The sequence below is a fragment of the Somniosus microcephalus genome, chromosome 1 (assembly GCF_052327205.1).
Source record: "Somniosus microcephalus isolate GS21.2 chromosome 1, FLI_Smic_1.0, whole genome shotgun sequence".
Taxonomy (NCBI): domain Eukaryota; kingdom Metazoa; phylum Chordata; class Chondrichthyes; order Squaliformes; family Somniosidae; genus Somniosus; species Somniosus microcephalus.
Genome location: NC_140987.1, coordinates 27,526,734 through 27,549,838, shown reverse-complemented (window position 1 = coordinate 27,549,838; position 23,105 = coordinate 27,526,734). Strand labels below are relative to the sequence as shown.

At 46.4% G+C, this 23,105-nt stretch overlaps 1 protein-coding gene across 1 annotated transcript in view; it reads right to left on the bottom strand.

Moving 5' to 3' along the window:
- Positions 1-19,479: 19,479 nt before the first annotated feature.
- The window catches only part of LOC147124004 (microfibrillar-associated protein 3-like), a 36,390-nt gene continuing 32,764 nt past the window's right edge, over positions 19,480-23,105 (bottom strand). Inside the window, exon 3 of the mRNA XM_085976997.1 lies at positions 19,480-20,944. Within this exon, the coding sequence (XP_085833123.1) occupies positions 20,010-20,944 (935 nt within the window). The 3' untranslated portion in view covers positions 19,480-20,009. The remainder of the gene's footprint in view (positions 20,945-23,105) is intronic.

The following is a 23,105-nucleotide window of genomic DNA, read 5'->3' as shown; positions in this document are numbered from 1 at the left end:
ATCTCCATGGCAACGGGTGCATATTGATTTTGCTGCTCCATTCATGGACTCAATGTTTTTAATAGCCGTGGATGCGCACTCGAAATGGCCTGAGGTGATCAAAATGTCCTCCTCCACCACGGAGAAAACTATTGCAGTCCTGCGGACCATTTTTGCCAGGAACGGCTTGCCAGAGCAGATTTGCTCTGATAACGGACCACAGTTTGTGTCCGAAGAGTTTCGAAGATTTATGAAAAGGAATGGGATAAGGCATTATACATCCGTCCCGTATCATCCAGCCACAAATGGATTGGCTGAGAGGTTCGTACAAACCTTTAAAAAAGCAGTAAAGGCCATGTGCGATGATGACATTCCACTGCAGCATAAGGTGGACAATTTCCTGTTAGCCTACAGAAATGCGACACATGCAGTCACCAACCAGGCCCCGGCCATGATGTTCTTTAACCGAAGGTTGAGATCTCGTCTGGATTTGCTCAGACCAAATGTACGAAGAGATGTTGAGAGTAAGCAATTCCAGCACATCAATGAGAAGCCGACAAGGAGCTTCAATATAGGGCAACCAGTCTTGGCCCGCGACTGCCGAACAGAGAAATGGCAACCAGGAACGATATGCACACGGCAGGGGCCACTAATGTACACAGTGGACGTTGGGGAGAGCATCGTGAGACGCCATGCTGACCAGATCCTAGAGTCACAGGAACGAGTCAACCCCATGCCTTGCCCATACGTACCTGGTGATGAACCCGACGTACAGGTAGCATCTACCCCAGAAACAGTAGCATCGGAAGCTGATGAACCAACCGATGACAGGGGGCCAGAATCACCTCCGCATCAAGAGCAAGACACTCGGGAAAGGCGCTGTCCAGAAAGGATCAGGAAGCCTCCCCAAAGACTGAATTTATAAATAGACTATTTTCAGCTAATGTTGCATGTTAAAAGTGTTAATTGTAATTAGTTTGATATTTAATTGTTAAATGAGTGTTATGGTACTGTTAATCTAAAAGGGGAGGAATTGGAATGTATGTACCTTTAAGGGGGGAACTACTTTCTACAGCTCATGCATACTTTAGTACCGGCAGTGACCACACCTGTATATAACGCTGAGTAGTAATCTGTTGTTTCAGTTGCAGTTTGAACCACGTTGAGTAAACACCTGTTGTACCGTTCTCTGCAGTCCTTTTCTTATTATTACACAGACGTAACAGAAGGGAGTTCCAGGATTTTGGCCCGGCGACCGTGAAGGAACAGCGATACAGGTCCAAGTCAGGATGGTGTGTGGCTTGGAGGGGAACTTAGTCTGACTAGTCCTGTTAGAATTTTATAAGTTTCAATGAGATCCCCTCTCATTCTTCTAAACTCGAGCGAATATAAGCCTAATCGAACCAATCTCTCTTCATACGTCATTCCTGCCATCCCAGGTATCAGTCTTGTGAATGTGATAATGACCAGGTAATCTGTTTTAGTAATATTGCTTGAGAGATAAATGTTGGCCCGGACACTGGGGAGATCTCCTCTGCTCTTCTTCGAAATAGTGGTCATGGGAATTTTTACATCCACCTGCGAGAGCAGGCAGGACCTCAGTTTAACGTCCCATCTGAAAGAGAGTATTGTTGGGGAGCTGGGGAGAAATTTGGCTGCTTTTGCTACTGACTTACAATTGTGTGCTTGAGGGAGAAGAACAACAAAAGGGGAAGGAGGAGAGCAGGAGCAACCGATTGAGCTGTCGCAATTAAAAGAAAAAAGCTACAACAACATCTTGCATTTATATGGCGCATTTAAAGTTGTAAAACGTCCCAAGGCATTTCACAGGAGCATTAAAATTTGACAGCGAGCCACATAAGGGGACAGGGGACCAAAATCTTGATCAATAGGGTAGGTTTTAAGGAGCGTCTTGAAGGGGGAGAGAGAGAGAGAGTTAGAGAGGCGGAGAGGTTTTAGGGAGGGAATTCCAGAGCTTAGGGCCCAGGCAGCTGCAGGCACAGCCGCCAATGGTGGAGTGAAGTTAAAATTAAAAGTGGCATTTCCATTGACGCCTGCAAAGAGAAACGATCAGTTCGTACTTGAACTGAAGTGACTGCTGGCAAATGGACCTTGAGTTTACACCGTGAGCTATTAATGCGCGGGAGCTTCCAGTATTCACCTGAAATTCCTCTCTCTGTCCTTTAGCAGGTCAATGAATAGGGGGGAGGGGAGAGAAGAATTTCAGATAAACATAAGAACATAAGAAATAGGAGCAGGAGTAGGCCAATCGGCCCCTCGAGCCTGCTCCACCATTCAATAAGATCATGGCTGATCTGATCCTAACCGCCAATCTACTATCACAGAACCATCTCCTGAATCTAACAGAATTAGACACACGAAATAGGAGCAGGATCAGGCTACACGGCCCCTGGGCCCGCTCCGCTACCCACAGGGCCATGACCGATCCGAACCTAGACTCATGTCCAAATTCCTGCCCGCTCCCCGTAACCCTTAATTCCCTTTACTTCTAGGAAACTGTCTATTTCTGTTTTAAATTTATGTAATGATGTAGCTTCTACAGCTTTTTGGGGCAGCATATTCCATGGACCTACCACCCTCTGAGTGAAGTAGTTCCTCCTCATCTCAGTTTTGAAAGAGCAGCCCCTTATTCTAAGACTATGCCCCCTAGTTCTAGTTTCCCCCATCATCGGGAACATCCTCCCCGCATCCACCCGATCCAACCCCTTCACAATCTTATATGTTTCAATAAGATCGCCTCTCACTCTTCTGAACTCCAATGAGTAGAGTCCCAATCTACTCAACCTCTCCTCATATGTCCATCCCCTCATCCCCGGGATTAACCGAGTGAACCTTCTTTGTACTGACTCGAGAGCAAGTATGTCTTTTCTTAAGTATGGACACCAAAACTGTATGCAGTATTCCAGGTGCGGTCTCACCAATACCTTGTACAACTGAAGCAATACCTCCCTATTTTTATATTCTATCCCCCTAGCCATGAAAGCCAACATTCCATTGGCCTTCTTAATCACTTGCTGCACCTGCATACTAACCTTTTGAGTTTCGTGCACCAGGACCCCCAGATCCCTTTGTACTTCAGTACTTTCCAGTTTCTTGCCATTAAGATAATAACTTGCACTACGATTTTTCCTGCCAAAGTGCATAACCTACACTTTCCAGTATTGTATTCCATCTGCCAAATCTCTGCCCATTTACTTAGCCTGTCTATGTCCCCTTGCAGGTTTTTTATGTCCTCCTCACCCATTACTTTCCCTCCCATCTTAGTATCATCTGCAAACTTTGATATGTTACACTCGGTCCCCTCCTCCAAATCGTTAATATAGATTGTAAAGAGTTGGGGACCCAGCACTGACCCCTGCGGAACACCACTAGTTACTGATTGCCAGTCTGAGAATGAACCATTTATCCCAACTCTCTGCCTTCTGTTAGATAGCCAATCCTCTGTCCATGCCAGAATATTACCCCCAATCCCGTGATTTTTTATCTTAAGCAATAATCTTTTGTGTGGCACCTTGTCAAATGCCTTTTGGAAGTCTAAATACACTACGTCCACTGGTTCCCCTTTATCCACCCTGTATGTTACTTCCTCAAAGAACTCCAGCAAATTTGTCAAACATGACTTCCCCTTCATAAAACCATGCTGACTTTGTCCTATTAAATTATGATTATCCAAATGTCCTGTTACTGTCTCCTTAATAATGGACTCCAAAATTTTACCTACCACAGATGTTAGGCTAACCGGTCCATAGTTTCCAGCCTTCTGTCTACTGCCCTTTTTAAATAAGGGTGTTACATTAGCAGTTTTCCAGTCTGCCGGGACCTTTGCCGAGTCCAGGGAGTTTTGGAAAATTATTACTAATGCATCCACAAACCCTACCGCCACTTCCCTCAAGACCCTAGGATGTAAGCCATCAGGTCCAGGTGATTTATCCGCCTTGAGTCCCATTATTTTACCGAGTACCACTTCCTTAGTGATTTTGATCGTGTTTTGCTCCTCCCCCCCATAGCCCCCTGTTTGTCCAGTGTTGGGATATTCTTAGTGTCTTCTACTGTAAAGACTGATACAAAATATTCATTCAGTGTTTTTGCCATCTCCATATTTCCCACCATTAATTTCCCGGTCTCATCCTCTAAGGGACCAACATTTACTTTAGCCACCCTTTTTCTTTTTATATAACTATAAAAACTCTTACTATCTGTTTTAATATTTTTTGCTAATTTACTTTCATTATCTATCTTCCCTTTCTTAATCAATCTTTTTGTTATTTTTTGCTGTCTTTTAAAGTTTTCCCAATCCTCTATCCTCCCACTAGATTTGGCTACCTTATATGCCCTTGTTTTTAGTCAAATACTATCCTTAATTTCTTTACTTAGCCACGGATGGCTGTCTTTTCTTTTACACCCTTTTCTTCTCAGTGGAATATATATATTTTGGAAGTTGATGCAATCAGAATGCGTACGCTGGCCTCCAACAGTGTAAATCAGGAATAACAGCAGAAAATGCTGGAAAAACTCAGCAGGCCAGGCAACATCCGTGGAGAGAGAAACAGAGTCAACGCTTCGGGTCGAAACCCTTCGTCAGGACTGAAAAAGCACAGGAAATGAAACAGATTAAAAGGCCAGTTTGGGGGCTGGGAAATGGGGATGAAAGAACAAAGGAGAAGTGAAGAGACATTAAGAGGTATTCAAAACCAGACGAGATGGTGATAGGACTAGTGGAGACAAAAGACGGCTCTAGATTAGGTGTGAAATGCGCTGGCAGAATGGGAGACAGCTGCCATGTGGGAGAGAGAAAAAGGGGGAAGGGCACAAAACAAAGGTGTGGATAAAAAATATATATAAAAATGTAATAGGGGCCGAGGTTATGATCTGAAATTGTTGAACTCGATATTGAGTCCGGAAGGTTGTAAAGTGCCTAATCGGAAGATGCTGTTCCTCGAGTTTACGCTGGGTTTCCGTGGAAAAATGCAAGTGCCCGAGTACGGTGAGGTCTGAGTGGGAATCAGGGCCCAGCTCCCGCTCATTGTATGTGTCAGCTGTGGCTCAGTAGGTAGCACGCCTCAACTCTACTCTGAGTCAGTAGGTTGTTGGTTTCAAAGTCTCACTCCCGAGACTTGTGCGCAAAACTCTAGACTGATGCTCCCATGGAGTGCGGAGGGAGCCCTGCACTGTTGGATCTGCCGTGCTTTTGGATGAGATGTTAAACTGAGGCCATGTCTGCCCTCTGGGGTGGATGTAAAAGCCGTGGAATGGCCTCCCTCTCAACCTTTAAGGCGCTCCTTTAAAACACCTACCTCTTTGACCAATATTTTGGTCACCTGCCCTAATATCTCCCTCTGTGGCTCGGTGTCAGATTGTAACAATGCTCCCGCGAAGCACCTTGGGGAAGTGGTACTACATTAAAGGCACTATATAAATGCAGGTTGTTGTTGTTGATGTGCAAACATTCTGCACAGCCGGCGTGTCACAACTCAGCCATGCCTGTTGCACTCTGAGTTATATAGTCTGTGTGCCTCGGTTATTTTGCATTCATCACTAATGTCCCACATGCAGCCTCTCTCTCTGCTAACCACATAAAAGTGTGTTAAATTAAGACTGCTTTGGTTTTGGACTCCTGCCAATGTTACTTAAATCACTAGGAAAATTAATCTCTTTTATCGAATTGTCACATTTTGCACCATTAGCTTGCATCGTAAGCTCTGGGCCTGCATTAAGAACATAAGAAATAGGAGCAGGAGTCCGCCATTCGGCCCCTCGAGCCTGCTCCGCCATTCAATAAGATCGTGGCTGATCTTCTACCTCAACTCCACTTTCCCGCCCGATTCCCATATCCCTTGATTCCCTTAATATCCAACAATCTATCGATCTATGTCTTGAATATACTCAACGACTGAGCCTCCACAGCCCTCTGGGGTAGAGAATTCCAAAGATTCACCACCCTCTGAGTGAAGAAATTTCTCCTCATCTCAGTCCTAAATGGCTGACCCCTTATCCCGAGACTGTGACCCCTGGTTCTAGACGCCCTGGCCAGGGGAAACATCCTTTCCCGCTGGCCAGTACAAATAAATAATATTGTTTGCACTCAAAAAGGTACTTCATTGGCTGTAAAGCATTTTGAGACATCTGGTGGTCGTGAAAGGTGCTATATAAATGCAAGTCTTTCTTTCTTTTTCTTTTCGTTTAGCTTTTTTCACTTTGCAATAGCTCCAGCTGGCATATATTGTGAATGATTTTCAAAGTGCGGGGAGCGTTGCTGTTTAGGCATCGGCTGTGGCTCAGTGAGTAGCACTCTTGCCTGTGAGTCAGAAGGTGGTAGGCTGGAAAGGTACCACCAACGCTGCCTCTGCAAGATCCTGCAATCCATTGGCAGGATAGGTGTACCAACGTCAGTGTTCTTGCTCAGACCAACATCCCCAGCATCGAAGCTCTGACCACGCTCGATCAGCTCCGATGGGTCACATCGTCCGCATGCCTGCCAAAACAAGTGCTCTACTCAGAGCCCTGGCACGGCAAGAGAGCCCCAGGTGGGCAGAGGAAACGCTTCAGGGACACCCTCAAAGCCTCCTTGAAAAAGTGTAACATCCCCACCGACACCTGGGAATCCCTGGCCCAAGACCGCACAAAGAGGAGGAGAAGCATCCGGGAAGGCGCCGAACACCTCGAGTCTCTTTGCCATGAGCAAGCGGAAGCCAAGCGCAGGCAGCGTAAGGAGCGCACGTCAACCCAAGCACCCCACCCACCCACCCCTTCAACCACCGTCTGCCCCACCTGTGACAGAGACTGTAGGTCCCGCATTCGACTCATCAGTCACCTGCGAACTCATTTTTAATGTGGAAGCAAGTCATCTTCAGTTCTGAGGGACTGCCTAAGAAGAAGAAGATGACGAAGAAGGTGGGCTCATAATCCCACTCCCAGAGACTTGAACACAAAATCTAAGCTGACACTTCAGTGCAATACTGGGGGAGTGCTGCACTGTCCTTTCTGATGGTAAACCGAGGCCCCGTCTGCTCCCCCAGGGGAACATTAAAGATCCCGTGGCACTACTTGGAAGTAGAGCAACTCAGTTCTCCCCGGTGTCCTGGCCAATAGTTATCCTTCAATCAACGTCGCTAAAATTATCGCTAAGATTATCCGGTTATTAACACATTGTGTGTCAGCTGTGGCTCAGTGGGTAGCACCCTCACCTCTGAGTCAGAAGGTTGTGGGTTCAAGTCCCACTCCAGAGACTCGAGCACATAAAGCTAGGCTGACACCTCCGTAGGGGGTGGTGTGTGGGTCAGCTTCCCCTCTGACTTCTGAGCAGTTCGGATTGCTCCCACTCCCTTGATTCTAGACCTTGGGCTTATTTGGGGGTTGTGACAAAAGTGCAGGAGACAACTGGTGTTGGTGCAAGAAACTTTGATCTTTATTAAAGAAAATATAACACAGCAATCTTCTACTCTAATAAAAATGGGGAACATTTTGATACATACAAGGGAAAATACAGTAGAAAAATACCTCACCCCTCCCAATTCCACTTCCTAGCTAAGTTGGACTCTAGAGGACCAGGGATAATGCTCACCAAAATGAATCTTTGAGCTGGTTCGCGGTTTGGGGTTCACTGGATGTGTTGGTCAGTGTCTGCCATACCCCATAAGCGGTAGAGGATATCGACTATCTGCTGGTCAGTCTTCGCGAGTCCGCTGATGCGGTAGGGTGCGTTTTGGATCTATGGGGTGAGTACCCACTTTTCTTCAGTAGAGATAGGGTTTAGAGTTCCTTTTAAGTAAAAATCTTACCCGGGGTAAGTCAGGAATAGATTGTAGAGTGGAAACTTTCGAATCTTCGGTTTTTCTCCTGAGTTGTTTTTCTTTGGTCGCGGTGGCTCAATATTGGTTGGTGGTAGTATTTTGTTGGTAGTTTCATAAGGCTCTTGTTGCCATGGGGTGTCCGACGATGTCCTGGGTCACTGAAGCTGTTGAACTTGGGTATACGGTAGAATGCTGCCCCATTTCGATACTTCGGTTTCTCTTGTGTGTTGCTTCTGTGGCGAGCTTTCAGAGAGAGAACTTCTTGAGTTGTCTCGAACTTCTGGAGAGTTGACTTCCTTTAGAAAACAGGCCTTTAATTATACTAATTGGGGCCTCCTAATCTGCACGCCAAATCAGTTCCCGTTTATTGTTTGATTTGGGCGGGCTCGTTAAGGTAACTTGATTTAAAAAATGTGAAAAATGGTTTTGGGATGTTGTACTGTTTAGTCAATGAGTTGTTGATCGCCTAGTTCATTGTCATAGTTATATTCAGGTTTTGAGTATCCTGTCTGAGCCTGAGATTTCTATGTAGGTTGGCGAGGTGATTTGCATTATGCATGTTTTGGATGGGTCCTGTGTTTTGGGTGGGGACTGCTCCTTCATGGATCAATTGTTAGTATGAATTGAGGTTACACAGTTCCCCAGACAATTTGATTTACTCCAATATCCAAACTGTCTTTACAGAGGTTGATCCCATTTCCTGTTGCAGCCTTTTCTCCCTGTACAGGTCCAAACATGCCTTTTTATTTTATCATCCTGAAACTTGTTTAGAAAGAGTCCAAAGTCATTTTCCTTAGGGTTTTCTTCTAGCTTTGGGGGATCTGAATTTTGAGAATCTTACACCTCTCAGTGCAGTACCGAGGGAGTGCTGCAGTGTCGGAGGTGCCGTCCTTTGGATGAGATGTTAAGCCGAGGCCCTGTCTGCTCTCTCAGGTGGACGTAAAAGATCCCATGGCCACTACTTGGAAGAAGAGCAGAGGAGTTAACCCCAGTGTCCTAGCCAATATTTATCCCTCAATCAACATCACTGAACAGATTATCTGGTCATTAACACATTGCTGTTTGTGGGAGCTTGCTGTGTGCAAATTGGCTGCAGTGATTACACTTCAAAAGTACTTCATTGGCTGTAAAGCGCTTTGAGACATCCAGTGGTCGTGAAAGGCTCTATATAAAATGGAATTCTTTCTTTCTTCTAGACAAACAGCCATTCTGCCCCATTAGCGCTCCACGAACAGCAATGGCCAGTTAATTGTTATTGGCTGAGCAAAGGGTAGTGGCCATGGCTTGTGCCATGGGATCTTTAATATCCAGCCGAATCACCAGAATAGTCTGGCGGAACCTGTTTAGCACCTCATCCGAAGGACGGTACCTGTGGCGATGCAGCACTCCCTCAGCACTCCCTGGAGTGTCAGCCAAAGCAGTCAAAGCCCGATGATCTACAACCTTCTGACCGAGAGGCATGAGGGCTACCAATTCAGTCAAGCTGAGATGATAGAAATGGACTGGCTCGCTAACCTTTGCAGTTCTGTAACAACAACAACTTGTATTTATATAGCGCCTTTAACGTAGTAAAACGTCCCAAGGCACTGCACAGGAGTATTTTAAGACAAAAAATTTGACACCAATCCACATAAGGAGAAATTAGGGCAGGTGACCAAAAGCTTGGTCAAAGAGGTAGTTTTAAGGAGCGTCTTAAAGAAGGAAAGAGAAGTAGCGAGGCAGAGAGGTTTAGGCAGGGAATTCCAGAGCTTAGGGCCTAAGCAACAGAAGGCACGCTCTACAGAAGACAAATCAACAACATCCAGACGAAGCAGAGTAAATAGTGTTTATTTCGATAGAAGCTGAGTATCTTGCACTACACTTCAGCAGTCGGCTAGCTCTGAATCACACCAGTACATAGACCGCAGTCAACATCTACACTCCACCTGGCATTAGCTCAGCTAGTCATGAGTCAGATAAAGATTAGCGTGTCTTGACAGGGCGAATTACATTCATATCAAGTTGTATAGGCATTCGTTTAGTTTTTGTTTTCAGTAGGAATAACCTAAAGCAAGGCCGGCTTGCTATTGCTTCAACAAACAAGCTAGATGTTTGTAACATGAACCAGTGGACCAGTGGAGGCGCGAGCTGCTCCAGTCAATATGACCCTGAAATGACGCCATGGAATGGCAAGGTGCAAACACTTAACACTTTCGTCTGAAATAGCTCTCTCTGCCAAGACGGCAAGTTCTGGTGAAGGCCATCGTACACTAGTATTCCACACCCCTTTTGCCTCTCCCAGGAGATTGGGGGGGACCATTTTGACTTTGGGCACGAGTGTAAAATGGGCGATATCGGAATCAGTCACCGGTTGTGCGTCTCTCCCTACTGAAGCTGATGGGAATGAAAATCGGGAGAGACAAATAATGGGCACCTGACATCGCCCGTTTCACACCATCGCCCAAAGTCAGAGCCGCCCTCATTGAGTGCTTCGGGAGTGAGTCAATGGTGTATGAGGTGTAATATTTTTTGGGTGGAACCCATGGTCTATTCCCGCCTTGCTTTTCCCATGTTCGTGTGTGCATTTGTAATTTGAGGGCTTATGTGTGCACCAGCATCATCAATCCTCCTTGACAATGTTCTCAGTGAGGTGGAAACAAAGCAACCAGAGAGGTTTATGAGGTCCCTACACGTAGCAACCATAGCAACTCTCCTTCCCTCCCCAAAAAGTCTTTACAAGAAGATATTTTAAAACACCCTTGTTATCTACTGCTGCTGGTGTAACATCAGCCCCAAGGCAAAATAAGCTCATTAATATGTAAAACGCTGTGGAATACCGGTGCTTAACCTAATTCCTATTTCCATTAGATTTTAGCTTTCACACGTAAAAACCAACAAGCCTCGGCAAAATAAAGCGTTGCTCCATTATTAAACAATTTTCCCGCGTGAATTATATGCTTGTGTTATTAGCCGAGGATACGCACTAATAAAACAAAGAATGTTTTAGCACAGATGTGCGGAGAAGCATCAACGTTTGTAACCCTCAAAAGGATTCCCAGAAGGCTGTGCCGGCACACGCTGAGGGGAGCCTGGCATTCCCGCTCGCCAACACCCGGGAAATGCCACTGTATAGGAAATGAAACAGGAATGCATCGATAACACGTCACCTCAAACTTAATAATATCACACTCTCTAGACGATAGGTTTGTGGATTTCAATGGTTCTATGGAATCAGGAGCGCAGCATCCACAGGCACTTCTAGGGGGATATCTGTGGCTATTACCTTCTGTGCAAACATCGGCAAGGCATCTATAAAAAGACTTACCCTGGGTCAAAGTTAGTTGACTGGAGGTGGCTGGAGCAATCTGTGACGCTGTGCACAGATAGATCGCGACTAAAACTTTTTATGGAGCTATACACAATAACTTTTTTTTAAATGACTGTGGAAGTGGAATATTTTCAGCCTGGTATGCAAATAGGAATGGACATAGGAACAGGAGGAGGCCATTCAGCCCCTCGAGCCCGTTCCGCCCATTCAATTGGATCATGGCAGATCTGTAGCTCAACTCCATCTACCCGCCTTGGTTCCGTAACCCTTAGTTTTGGAATTTTCGATTGACCTCGACAGCTTTATGGGGGGAGAGAGTTCCAGATTTCCACTACCCTTTGTGTGAAGAAGTGCTTCCTGACATCACCCCTGAGCAATCTAATTTTAAGGTTATGCCCCCCCTTTGTTCTGGACTCCCACCCAATAGTACAGTTCATGTACACTGTAGACATGTAGACATAAGTATCTGAGAGATATCCTATAATGGCACTGCATTTGTCTAGTTAGCTGAGTATGTTGTACTTTTTTGCACAGCCCTGAGGAAAAGACACTTTAGTTGTGAAACCCGAAATTCAATGAGATCACAGGGTGCGTATTGTGAGGTGGGGCTCCCGGTGCGGAGCCTCGCTAGATGGGAGCATGGGTTCAAGATGGGGCCATAACACTATAGGCCAAAGAAATTGCAAATTTACGGTACAATTGCCACGGCATGAAATCTGACCGTCTCTTTTTTTTAAATTACGAGATGATTGTAGCAATGTTGACGTTGTGTCATCAATCCAATCTTCGCACAGTCCTCATAGGAGATCTTCTGTGGCATCACTCACAGTGTGTCAGAAGTGTGTGACGGGGAAACGTGACAGGGAAAGTGTTACAGGAAGAGCGACATTTACAGGAAGTAGAAAAGAAAGAACTTGCATTTCTATAGCGCCTTTCACAACCTCAGGATGTTCCAAAACGCTTTACTGCCAATGAAGTTCTCTATGAGGTGTAGTCACTGTTGTAATGTAGGAAATGCAGCAGCCAATTTGTGCATGGGTGACACGTACAGGAAGAGCGAGACTTTTATGTCTCATTCTCCCAGGGCATTGCACAGGGGCAGTGAAGAGGAGTTAAGAGAACAGGAGGCTCATTGGACCAGGGTGCGAAAAAGTAATTCAGTCCCTATTTCAAAAGTCATACCTTCTGTCCCTTTTAATATAAGATTTAGACAAAACTGTGAGAAAGCAATTTGAGAAAGTGGAGAAGTAGAGTTGTTTGCAGCATCAAAGTTTCCCTCCACTACAGGAGTGAGGAGCTGGGTACATAATAAGAGCAGGAGTAGGGCATACGGCCCCTCGAGCCTGCTCCGCCATTCAATAAGATCATGGCTGATCATCAACCTCAACTCCACTTTCCCGCCTGATCTCCATATCCCTTGATTCCCCTGGAGTCCAAAAATCTATCTCAGCCTTGAATATACTCAAAGACTCAGCATTCACAGCCCTCTGGGGCAGAGAATTCCAAAAATTCACAACCCTCTGAGTGAAGAAATTCCTCCTCATCTCAGTCTTAAATGGCCGACCCCTTATCCTGAGACTATGCCCCCTAGTTCTAGACTCTCCAGCCAGGGGAGACAACCTCTCAGCATCCACCCTGTCAATCCCCCTCAGAATCTTGTATGTTTCAATGAGATCACCCCTCATTCTTCTAAACTCCAGAGAGTATAGGCCCATTCTACACAACCTCTCATCATAGGACAGCCCTCTCACCCCAGGAATCAATCTAGTGAACCTTTGTTGCACTGCCTCCAAGGCAAGTATATCCTTCCTCAGATAAGGAGACCAAAACAGTGCACAGTACTCCAGGTGTGGTCTTAACTGAGACATTTCAGTGCCACCGCTGGAGGAAGAGCGTAATTACAGCATGACAAGCTTCCATGGGCTCATGCCCATTATAAATGGAGACATCAGAAATCATAATGGGAAAAATTGAAACAGAAATTGCACGCAGACTAAAGATTTTTAATACATCCTAGATAGATGGTTGATGCACAAAATAGTTACATTTTGTTTGATAATGCTCCTTGGGACGTTTTACTACGTTAAAGGGGCTATATAAATACAAGTTGTTGTTGTCGTTAAGATATCTAAATAGTAACCTCCTCCCCCTTCAGTTTTTTTCCCCTCCGTGGGTCACCAATTCTTGCTACGGTCTGGTTTCATGCCATCAAGAGCCCAAGTGTGAGCGTAAGCAGTGAGCAGGCGATTAAACCTGGGGGAGGCAGCATCACTGTCCAGCCCATCTCTGTCCACACCCAATGTCCGTACTTGCACACTGTTCAGCAACAAGGTGGGACCCTGGCTTTTGATTTTTCACTCTGCCCATCCTGGGCGTGCTGAGGCCGGATATTGTAACCATGCCGGTAGCCCAGCTAGCTCGGCACAGACTGAGGATTGAACCTGGTCTCTGTGGCTCGGTTTAGCACCACGGACATACAAAAAAATGACAGGCAGGAAGAGAGCAGCTGGTCTATGACGTCCGCCCCGCACCCATGATGGTTGGAGCATCATAACTGGACACTTCCTACCGCACCCCCCACCTCTGCGCTCCCTCTTTCTCTGCAGCCATGTTATCTCCTATCACATGGACTAGGAGATCACATGGACCAGGAGATCACATGGACCATTCGTTTGTTATCGGTTAATCCACACGAGTTGCGTGCACTCTCCAACTGAGCTACAAATGAATCTTAACAACTTCAAGCTTGGCTGCACTTCGTAAACCACATGACACAGTAACACACAGTTTCAATTCATATGTTAATCTTTCATCTCTGAACATGTGTTCCAAGACGCTGGTATTTCCTAATGGGATTAATACTAACAGTAAATTTCCTGTTGGTACAATGGGAGGCTCAGGGGCACTGCAAAACTTGACCTTTCATTTGTTAGGAACATAGGAACAGGAGTAGGGCATTCAGCCCCTCGCGCCTGTTCCGCCATTCAATGAGATCACGCCTGGTCTGTGTCTTAACTCCATCTATCCCACCTTGGATTCTTAATACCCTTGCCTAAGAATAATCTATCAATCCCAGTTTTAAAATTTTCAATGGACCGAGCCTCAACAGCTTTTTTTGGGGGGGGGGGGGGGGGGGGGGAGAGAAGAGTTCCAGATTTCCACTAACCCTTTGTGTGAAGAAGCGCTTTCTGACATCACCCCTGAACGGCCTGGCTCTAATTTTAATTTTAGGCCCCTTTGTTCTGGACATCCCAGTTTCTCTCCACCTACCCTATCAAATCCTTTAATCATCTTAAACACCTCAATTAGCTCACCCCTTACGTTTCTATACTCGAGGGAATACAAGCCTAGTCTGTGCAACCTGTCCTCGTCACTTAACACTTTTAGTCCCGGTATCTTTCTGGTGAATCTGCGATGCTTCCCCTCCAAGGCCAATATCTCCTTCCTGAGATGCAGTGCCCAGAACTGAACGCATTTAAGAACATAGGAAATCGGAGCAGGAGTCGGCCATTTGGTCCTTCGAGCCTGCTCCGCCATCAATAAGATCATGGCTGATCTTCTAACTCATCTCCACTTTCCTGCACTATCCCCATATCCCTTGATTCCCTTAATATTCAAAAATCTATCGATCTCGGTCTTGAATATACTCAATGACTGAGCCTCACTCTGGGGTAGAGAATTCCAAAGATTCACCACCCTCTGAGTGAAGAAATTTCTTCTCATCTCAGTCCTAAATGGCCGACCCCTTATTTAAGCGGGTGAAGCTGATGGCTCTTTATACAAGATCTCTGCCCAGTAATGTTGGGCACAATTCCAGTTCTGAAACAGCGCTAGCTTTTATTAACCACTGCAGAAAACAGACTGCTTTGTGTCCGTACAGAGGCAATGTGAGGTTTTCCACTCTGCAAAAACAAGAGTATTTGTAAAGGATACGGCAGCATCTGTAAACCTTTCTGACGGAGATCTCCGATATTGTCTTCGCCCCTGCTCGGCCCCCCCACCCCCACCGCCCCACTAATCTGTGCTGCACTGCACCCACGTTTAGGAAACTAGCTAAAGGTAGCACGGGTTCCAGCCGGCTGCGAGGTATGATTTCCATCAAGAGCTGAATAGAAATCTTTCAGTGCGTAGGAGTTGCAGGTAAGAATGCTGCCAAAATAGGCCGCTTTCATTTCAAGGGCATGTTGCCAGTTTTTCAGCACAGTCTACTCCTGTTAATACACAGTCCTTCTCTACAGGCCAAAAAAATGAACATTTTTCAATTATCCAATAGTATGAATTAAGCAAATGTAACACAGTAAAGGTGGTCATGACCACTCGTTGGAAAATCTTCAATGGAGTCCTTCATAAATGCAGGCAGCTATGTTTACTGACATAATGTAGAGGAGAGTTCACTCTATTTATACATTCCTGAGTCAGAAGATTGTGTTTAAGCCCCACTCCTGAGACTTGGGCACTTAATCTAGGGCTGGCGCGCCCAGCGCAGTACTGAGGGTATGCTAGACCGTCGGAGAAAAGTTAAACTGAGGCCCCGTCTTCCCTCTCAGGTGGATGTAAAAGATCCCACGGGACTACTTCAAAGAGCGGGGGAGTTTTCCCCTGGTGTCCCGGCCAACATTTATTCCTCGACCAACATCAGCAAAAGATGATCTGGTCGTTATCACATTGCTGTTTGTGGGAGCTTGCTGTGCACAAATTGGCTGCCCCGTTTCCTACGTTACAATAGTGACTACACTCCAAAAGTACTTCATTGGCTGTAAAGCGCGTTGGGACGTCCGATGCTCGTGAAAGGCGCTATATAAATGCGAGTCTCTTTTTTTTTCCAAATGTAGGTCAAACAAGACTGACTCTTCAGGACACGCAGCCTGTGCAGCAATGCTTGATGTATCAGTAACGTTATGGTACAATGGTTTTCAAAGACAGCTGGTGACTGAAGCCCCATTTGTACCTGCAAACACAGATTTGGTTTCCAGATCTCAGCTGTTCCAATGTGAAATGAGGCGCTGTGTAAACATTAGGTTTGGTTACCCCAGCCTAGAGGGCAGAGTTCAAAACCTTCAGCTCGACCTATGTATTGCTTTAGAAACTGACTCCAAAATAATAAAGGAGTCAATCAGCTCAAGACTAACCCAGGGGCTTCCCGAATCCCATGGTATAAAATGACATGACAATGGCATAAGAACATAAGAATTAGGAGCAGGAGTAGGCCACGCGGCCCCTCGAGCCTCCTTCAATAAGATCATGGCTGATCATCGACTTCAACTCCACTTTCCTGCCCGATCTCCATATCCCTCGATTTCCCCTAGAGTCCAAAAATCTATCGCTCTCAGCCTTGAATGTACTCAAAGCAGAAGGGGCTCGAGGGGCTGAATGGCCTATTCCTATATTCTGAACTGGACAAGTAACAAATGAGCCAGACACTGATTTGATGCCGTGAGTTGCTTGACAGTAGAGAGGATTTGTTTGCAAAGGGGTAATATGGTCTCATTGGGGAGATTCACTTCCAGGACCAGTTCAGCACAAGGTACGGCTGGGTACAACTTTTAAATCCATACATAGAAACATAGAAAATATAGAAACATAGAAGATAGGAGCAGGAGTAGGCCATTCAGCCCCTCGAGCCTGTTCCACCATTTAATGAGATCATGGCTGATCATCCAAATTCAGTACCCTGTCCCTGCTTTCTCCCCATATCCCTTGGTCCCTTTAGCCTTAAGAAATATATCTAACTCCTTCTTGAATATATTTAATGAATTGGCCTCCAGCCCCACAACCCTCCGAAGATCTCTGCACTCCTCCCATTCCGGCTTCTCGCGCATCTCCCGATTTTCATCGCCCCACCATTGGCGGCCGTGCCTTCAGCTGCCGAGGCCCTAAGTTCTGGAATTCCCTCCCTAAACCTCTCCGCCTCTCTCTCCTCCTTCAAGACGCCCTTTGACCAAGCTTTTGGTCATCTGTGTCCTAATATCTCATGTGGCTCGGTGTCAAATTTTGTCTGATAACCACTCCTGTGCAGCGCCTCGGGACGTTTTACTACAGTAAAGGCGCTATATAAATGCCAGTTGTTGTTGTTGACCTGGCTTCCGAGTTACCTGGCATCACGTAGAACAGAGATCAGATGAGGTGACGAGTCCTACAAAAGTCAGGAATGTTGACTATTTATCCTCCGCATCCCTGGATTTCATAACCTCTGAAGGTCTCTGCACTCTAGTGTCTGTGGCAACTCTTCAGTGATAGGATCTTCCGCACTTTAATTGGCAGTCGACAGAGATTAGATTATCGTCTGGAAATAGAAATTGCTGGAATGACACAACAGGTCTGTCACAATCTGAAAAGAGCAGAGTGTTGCGTGTGAAGGCCTTAGTCAGAACTGGAGAAAGTAAGGCTAAGGGAGCTCCTTCAAACCTTCTTTAAAAAATTCATTCTCAGGATGTGGGGTGTTGCTGGCATGGTCTGCATTCATTGCCCATCCCTAGTTGACTTGAGTACAACTGAGTAGTTGAGTGCTGGGTAGAGGTTCTGCTCTTCTCTCCGACCACTTGCTTAAAAACCTGTTACAGCTCCAACTTTTTCCAGTTCTGACCAAGAGTCATCGACCTGAAACGTTGGCTCTGTTTCTCTCTCTACAGATGCTGCCTGACCTGCTGAGTATTTCCAGCATTTTCTGCTTTTATTTGAGTAGTTTGTTAGATCACTTCAGATGGACAATTCAGAGTCAACCAGGTTGGTGTAGGGCTGGAGTCACATATAGGCCAGGCCGGGCAAGGACAGCAGGTTTCCTTCCCTGAATGACACGAGTGAATCCAGTTGGGTTTTTAACCACAATCTGACAACTTCATGGTCACTTTTACTCATACCAGCATTTTTTATAGCCAGAATTAATTTTTTAAAAATAAATTAAAATTCTCATGGTAGGATTTGAACTGTCATTCTCTGTATTTTTGGCCCAGGCCTCTAGGATTACTAATTCAGTAACATAACCACTACACCACCATAACCAACAAAGAAGGAAGGCAAGAACAGGACTTGGCCATTGTTTTGTTTTCCCTTTGACTTGTCAGCTGTGGCTCAGTGGACAGCACTCTCACCTCTGAGTCATCAGAGCTGTGGGTTCAGGTCCCACTCCAGAGGCTTGAGCACAAAAATCTAGGCTGACACTCTGAGGCAGTGCTGCACTGTCGGAGGTGCCGTCTTTTGGATGAGATGTTAATCTGAGGCCCTGTCTGCTCTCTCAGGTGGATGTACAAGATCCCATGTCACTATTTCAAAGAAGAGCAGGGCGTTCTCCCCAGTGTCCTGGGCCAATAATTATCCCTCAATCAACACCATTAAAAACAGATCATCGGGTCATTATGACATTGCTGTTTGGGGGGAGCTTGTTGTGTGCAAATTGGCTGCCGCGTTTCCTACATTAAGAACATAAGAAATAGGAGCAGGAGTCGGCCATTTGGCCCCTCGAGCCTGCTCCGCCATTCAATAAGATCATGGCTGATCTGATCTTGGCCTCAACCCCACTTTCCCGCCCGCTCCCCACAGCCCTTGTCTCCCCTGTTTTTCAAAAATCTGTCTATCTCCACCTTGAATATATTCAATGACCCAGCCTCCACAGCTCTCTGGGGTAGAGAATTCCAAAGAGTCACGACCCTGAGAAGAAATTCCTCCTCATCTCCATTTTAAATGGGTGCCCCCTCACCCTGAAACTATGCCCCCTAGTTCTAGATTCCCACACGAGGGGAAACATCCTCTCAGCATCCACCCTGTCAAGCCCCCTCAAAATCTTATATGTTTCAATAAGATCACCTCTCATTCTTCTAAACTCCGGGTGCTCCGGTTTCCTCCCACAGTCCAAAGATGTGCAGGTTAGGTTGATTGGCCATGATAAAAATTGGCCCTTAGTGTTAGGGGGGATTAAATACGTGGGGTTACGGGGATAGGGCTTGTGTGGGATGGCTGTCGGTGTAGGGACCGGGTGCTAGGGTTTGGATGATCAGCCATGATCTCATCGAATGGCGGAGCAGGCTCAAAGGGCCGAATGGCCTACTCCTGCTCCTATCTTCTATGTTTCTATGTTTCTATGAGTATTACAACAATGACCACACTTCAAAAGTACTTGATTGACTGTAAAGCTGTTTGGGGTGTCCTGAGGTGGTGAAAGGCGCTGTATCAATGCCTTCTTATAGTCCTTCTTTCTTTCTATAAGAGCAAAATTTTCTTCCTTATTCTGAAGGACCTCCACCCGAAACATTAACCTCTCTTTTCTCTTTAGCAATGCTGCCTGATTTTTGACGTGTCCTTCCAGCATTTTCTGGGTGCTTTTCTTCCCCCCCCCCCCCCCCCACCTCCGCCCCCCCACCTCCGCCCTTTTTAGTCACAGAGATGAGATTCTTGTGCGTGAATATTTATTGTGTTCGGAAATTTACTCCAAAGAATACAGGATTTCCGTCAGCCCATCTACCTTCCAGCAGGAAGCATAGGTGTGACAACTAATGTTATATCTGGCCAACCGAGAGTGGGGCAGTGACCGAAAATTGCCAGATTAAATAGTTCAATGAATAGTTACATAAAGTGACATTTACCTATAAGCGTCTCGCTGAAAGGAACACTGAGGTGGAAGGTTACATTCCCCCCCCCGCCCCCCAAAAAAACTTAAAAGTAGTTTTTCCAAACGTGTCAACTACTTAGATGTGATGTCAGTAATGACCTAGAGTAACCTAGCGCAACAGAATAATAAAGAAAAAAAAACTCATGCATTATTACATTTGCTTCTCTTCTGCAACGATCCTCTTCCGGTAAGGCTTTATTGTTAAGACCGTGACCCCCTCCCCCCCACCCCATCCTTCATTCCCCCCCCCCCACCCCACCCCCCCGTCACCTCGAGGGGTACGTGCGGAGTGCACAGAGTCCCGAGTCAGCTATACATGGCTCTCATAAATAACTCGGGGGGTTTTCCTGATCACTGCTGGCGTAGCGGATGTGCTGTTTCCCACCAAGACCGCCGCAACATGGTTGGCCTTTTCAGTCACGGTTGGCGCAACCTCGCTGGCGTCCTCCGTCGCCGTCGGCCCAGCCGGAGAGTTATTTTCAGGCGCTGCTGGCACTGCCTCCACCTCCTTGGCCTCTTGCTCCGGTCGGTAGCTGCTGCTTTGCTGGCACTGACTCTCAAGACTCTCCTCACTAGTCAAGGGGTGGACCGATACCTTAATTGCAATGTGCTGGGGTTGCTCGTGCAAAGACGACTCGTCCGAGTCCCCCGCTGATGAATTACTACGCTTTAAAGAATTTGGTATAGTGTATACCTCATCTTGAGTTTCTTGGCTTGTTGGTCCAGCTCCGACATAGATATGGCTTGGCTCCTCCAGGCCCACGACTTCCATTATTTCCTCTACAAAGGTCTTGCAGGTCATGATGAGAGGGGGAAGGGGAATACTTCTAGCGAGCTCCTCTATATAGCGGGCAAATTCCATCGTCTTAAACTGGGTGACTTTAGCCAGCTCCAGGGTTTTGGCGGAGGTGATGATCGGGATCCGTTTGGCGATCTCAAAGGCCTTCTGCAGCTTCTCCGCTCCCTCGGTCCTGAAGAACTCGTTGATGGCTTTCTCGGTCTTCTTGAGGTGGCTGCTCATCATGCACAGCCGGGTAATGTTCAGGATCATCACGATGGTGAACGCGACAAGGCAAACGATCATGTAGTAAATGCCCATATCCCCAGAGGTGAAGATGACTCTTAGGGTCACCGTGCAATTGACACTGCCGAAGGGGTTGGAGGCAACGCACGTGTACTTCCCTCGGTCACTAAACGATACAATGGTGATGTTCAACAGCCCACTGTCCGAAATCCAATATTTTTCTGGTGAAACAAGAGAGAGAAACCTTTTAAACAAATCGAGCAGAAAAATAAGAAAAAGTTACATTTCACATCATCCTTTTTTAAAAACTTTTTCAACTTCCTCCACCCTATTAAAAAATCTAACGGTTTAGGGTATGTACTCTTTCGCAGCTTACCATGCCCTTTAATTTGATACCATCATCAATCAGGATAGGGCCCCCCGATCTCGTTCATTTTCCATGCACATTATTTTCTCTCCATTTAAGTAATAGTTCCTTTCTGGATTTGTTTTTTGCTTCTTATGTGAAACACTTTGCATTTCTCTACATTGAAACGTCAGTGTTCTCGCTCAGGCCAACATCCCCAGCATCGAAGCTTTGACCATGCTCAATCAGCTCCGATGGATGGGTCACATTGTCCGCATGCCCGATATGAGACTCCCAAAACAAGCGCTCTACTTGGAGCTCTGACACGACAAGGGTGCCCCAGGTGGGCAGAGGAAATGCTTCAAGGACACCCTCAAAGCCTCCTTGAAAAAGTGTAACATCCCCACCGACACCTGGGAATCCCTGGCCCAAGACCGTACAAAGTGGAAGAGAAGCATCCGGGAAGGCGCCGAACACCTCGAGTCTCTTCACCGGGAACAAGCGAAAGCCAAGCACAAGCAGCGGAAGGAGCGCACGTCAACCCAAGCACCCCACCCACCCGCCCGTTCAACCACCGTCTGCCCCACCTGTGACAGAGACTGTAGGTCCCACGTTGGACTCATCAGTCACCTGCGAACTCATTTTTAGTGTGGAAGCAAGTCATCCTCGGTTCCGAGGGACTGCCTAAGAAGAAGAAGAAGATTTCATCTGCCACCTGCCTGCCCAATTCACAAGTATAGTCAAATCCTCCTGTAGCTTATCCTGTTCAGCTTTGGAACTACCACCTGCGTCAGTTTTGTATCATCTGCACATTTAGCCACGGTGCTTGTGACGCTCAGCTCCAGATCATTTATAAAGATATTAAACAAAAGAGGCCCTAAATCAGACCCCTTGTGGGACCCACCGGTAACATTCTCCCAGGTTGATGGCAATCGCTGTATCACCACCACCCCTTTGTTGGTCAACCAATTACGTCTGGTTAAGACTGATACCTGGGACGGCAGGAATGACGTATGAGGAGAGATTGGGTCGATTGGGCTTGTATTCGCTAGAGTTTAGAAGAATGAGAGGGGATCTCATTGAAACTTATAAAATTTTAACAGGACTAGACAGACTAGATGCAGGAAGGATGTTCCCGGTGGCGGGGGAGTCCAGAACCAGGGGTCACAGTCTAAGGATAAGGGGTAAGCCATTTAGGACTGAGATGAGGAGGAATTTCTTCACCCAGAGAGTGGTGAACCTGTGGAATTCTCTACCACAGAAGGCAGTTGAAGCCAGTTCATTAAATATATTCAAGGAGGAGTTAGATATATTTCTTAAGGCTAAAGGGATCAAGGGATATGGGGAGAAAGCAGGGACCGGGTACTGAATTTGGATGATCAGGCATGATCTCATTGATTGGCGGAGCAGGCTCGAGGGGCCGAATGGCCTACTCCTGCTCCTATCTTCTATGTTTCCATTTTAAAATATATCCACCGCTTCCCGCTTGCTTTATTTTCAGAGAACAATATTTAAAAAGTTGCCTGGTGTATGAGTATCTAAATGATAATGGCGCATTATACTACAATTATATATATACTATCACTTGCTACAATTGTACAGGGCCTTGGTGAGACCACACCTGGAGTACTGAGCACAGTTTTGGTCTCCTTATCTAAGGAAGGATATACTTGCCTTGGAGGCGGTGCAACAAAGGTTCACTAGATTGATTCCTGGGATGAGAGGGCTGTCCTATGATGAGAGGTGAGAGCACGGTGGCATAGTGGTTAGCACTGTTGCCTCACAGCGCCAGAGACCCGGGTTTGAATCCGGCCTCGGGCGACTGTCTGTGTGGAGTTTGCACATTCTCCCCGTGTTTGCGTGGGTTTTCTCCGGGTGCTCCGGTTTCCTCCCACAGTCCAAAGATGTGCGGGTTAGGTTGACTGGCTATGATAAATTGACCCTTAGTGTTAGGGGGATTAAATACGTGGGGTTACAGGGATAGGGTGGGATATGTGTTGGTGTAGGGGTTACGGGGATCGGGTGGGATATGTGTC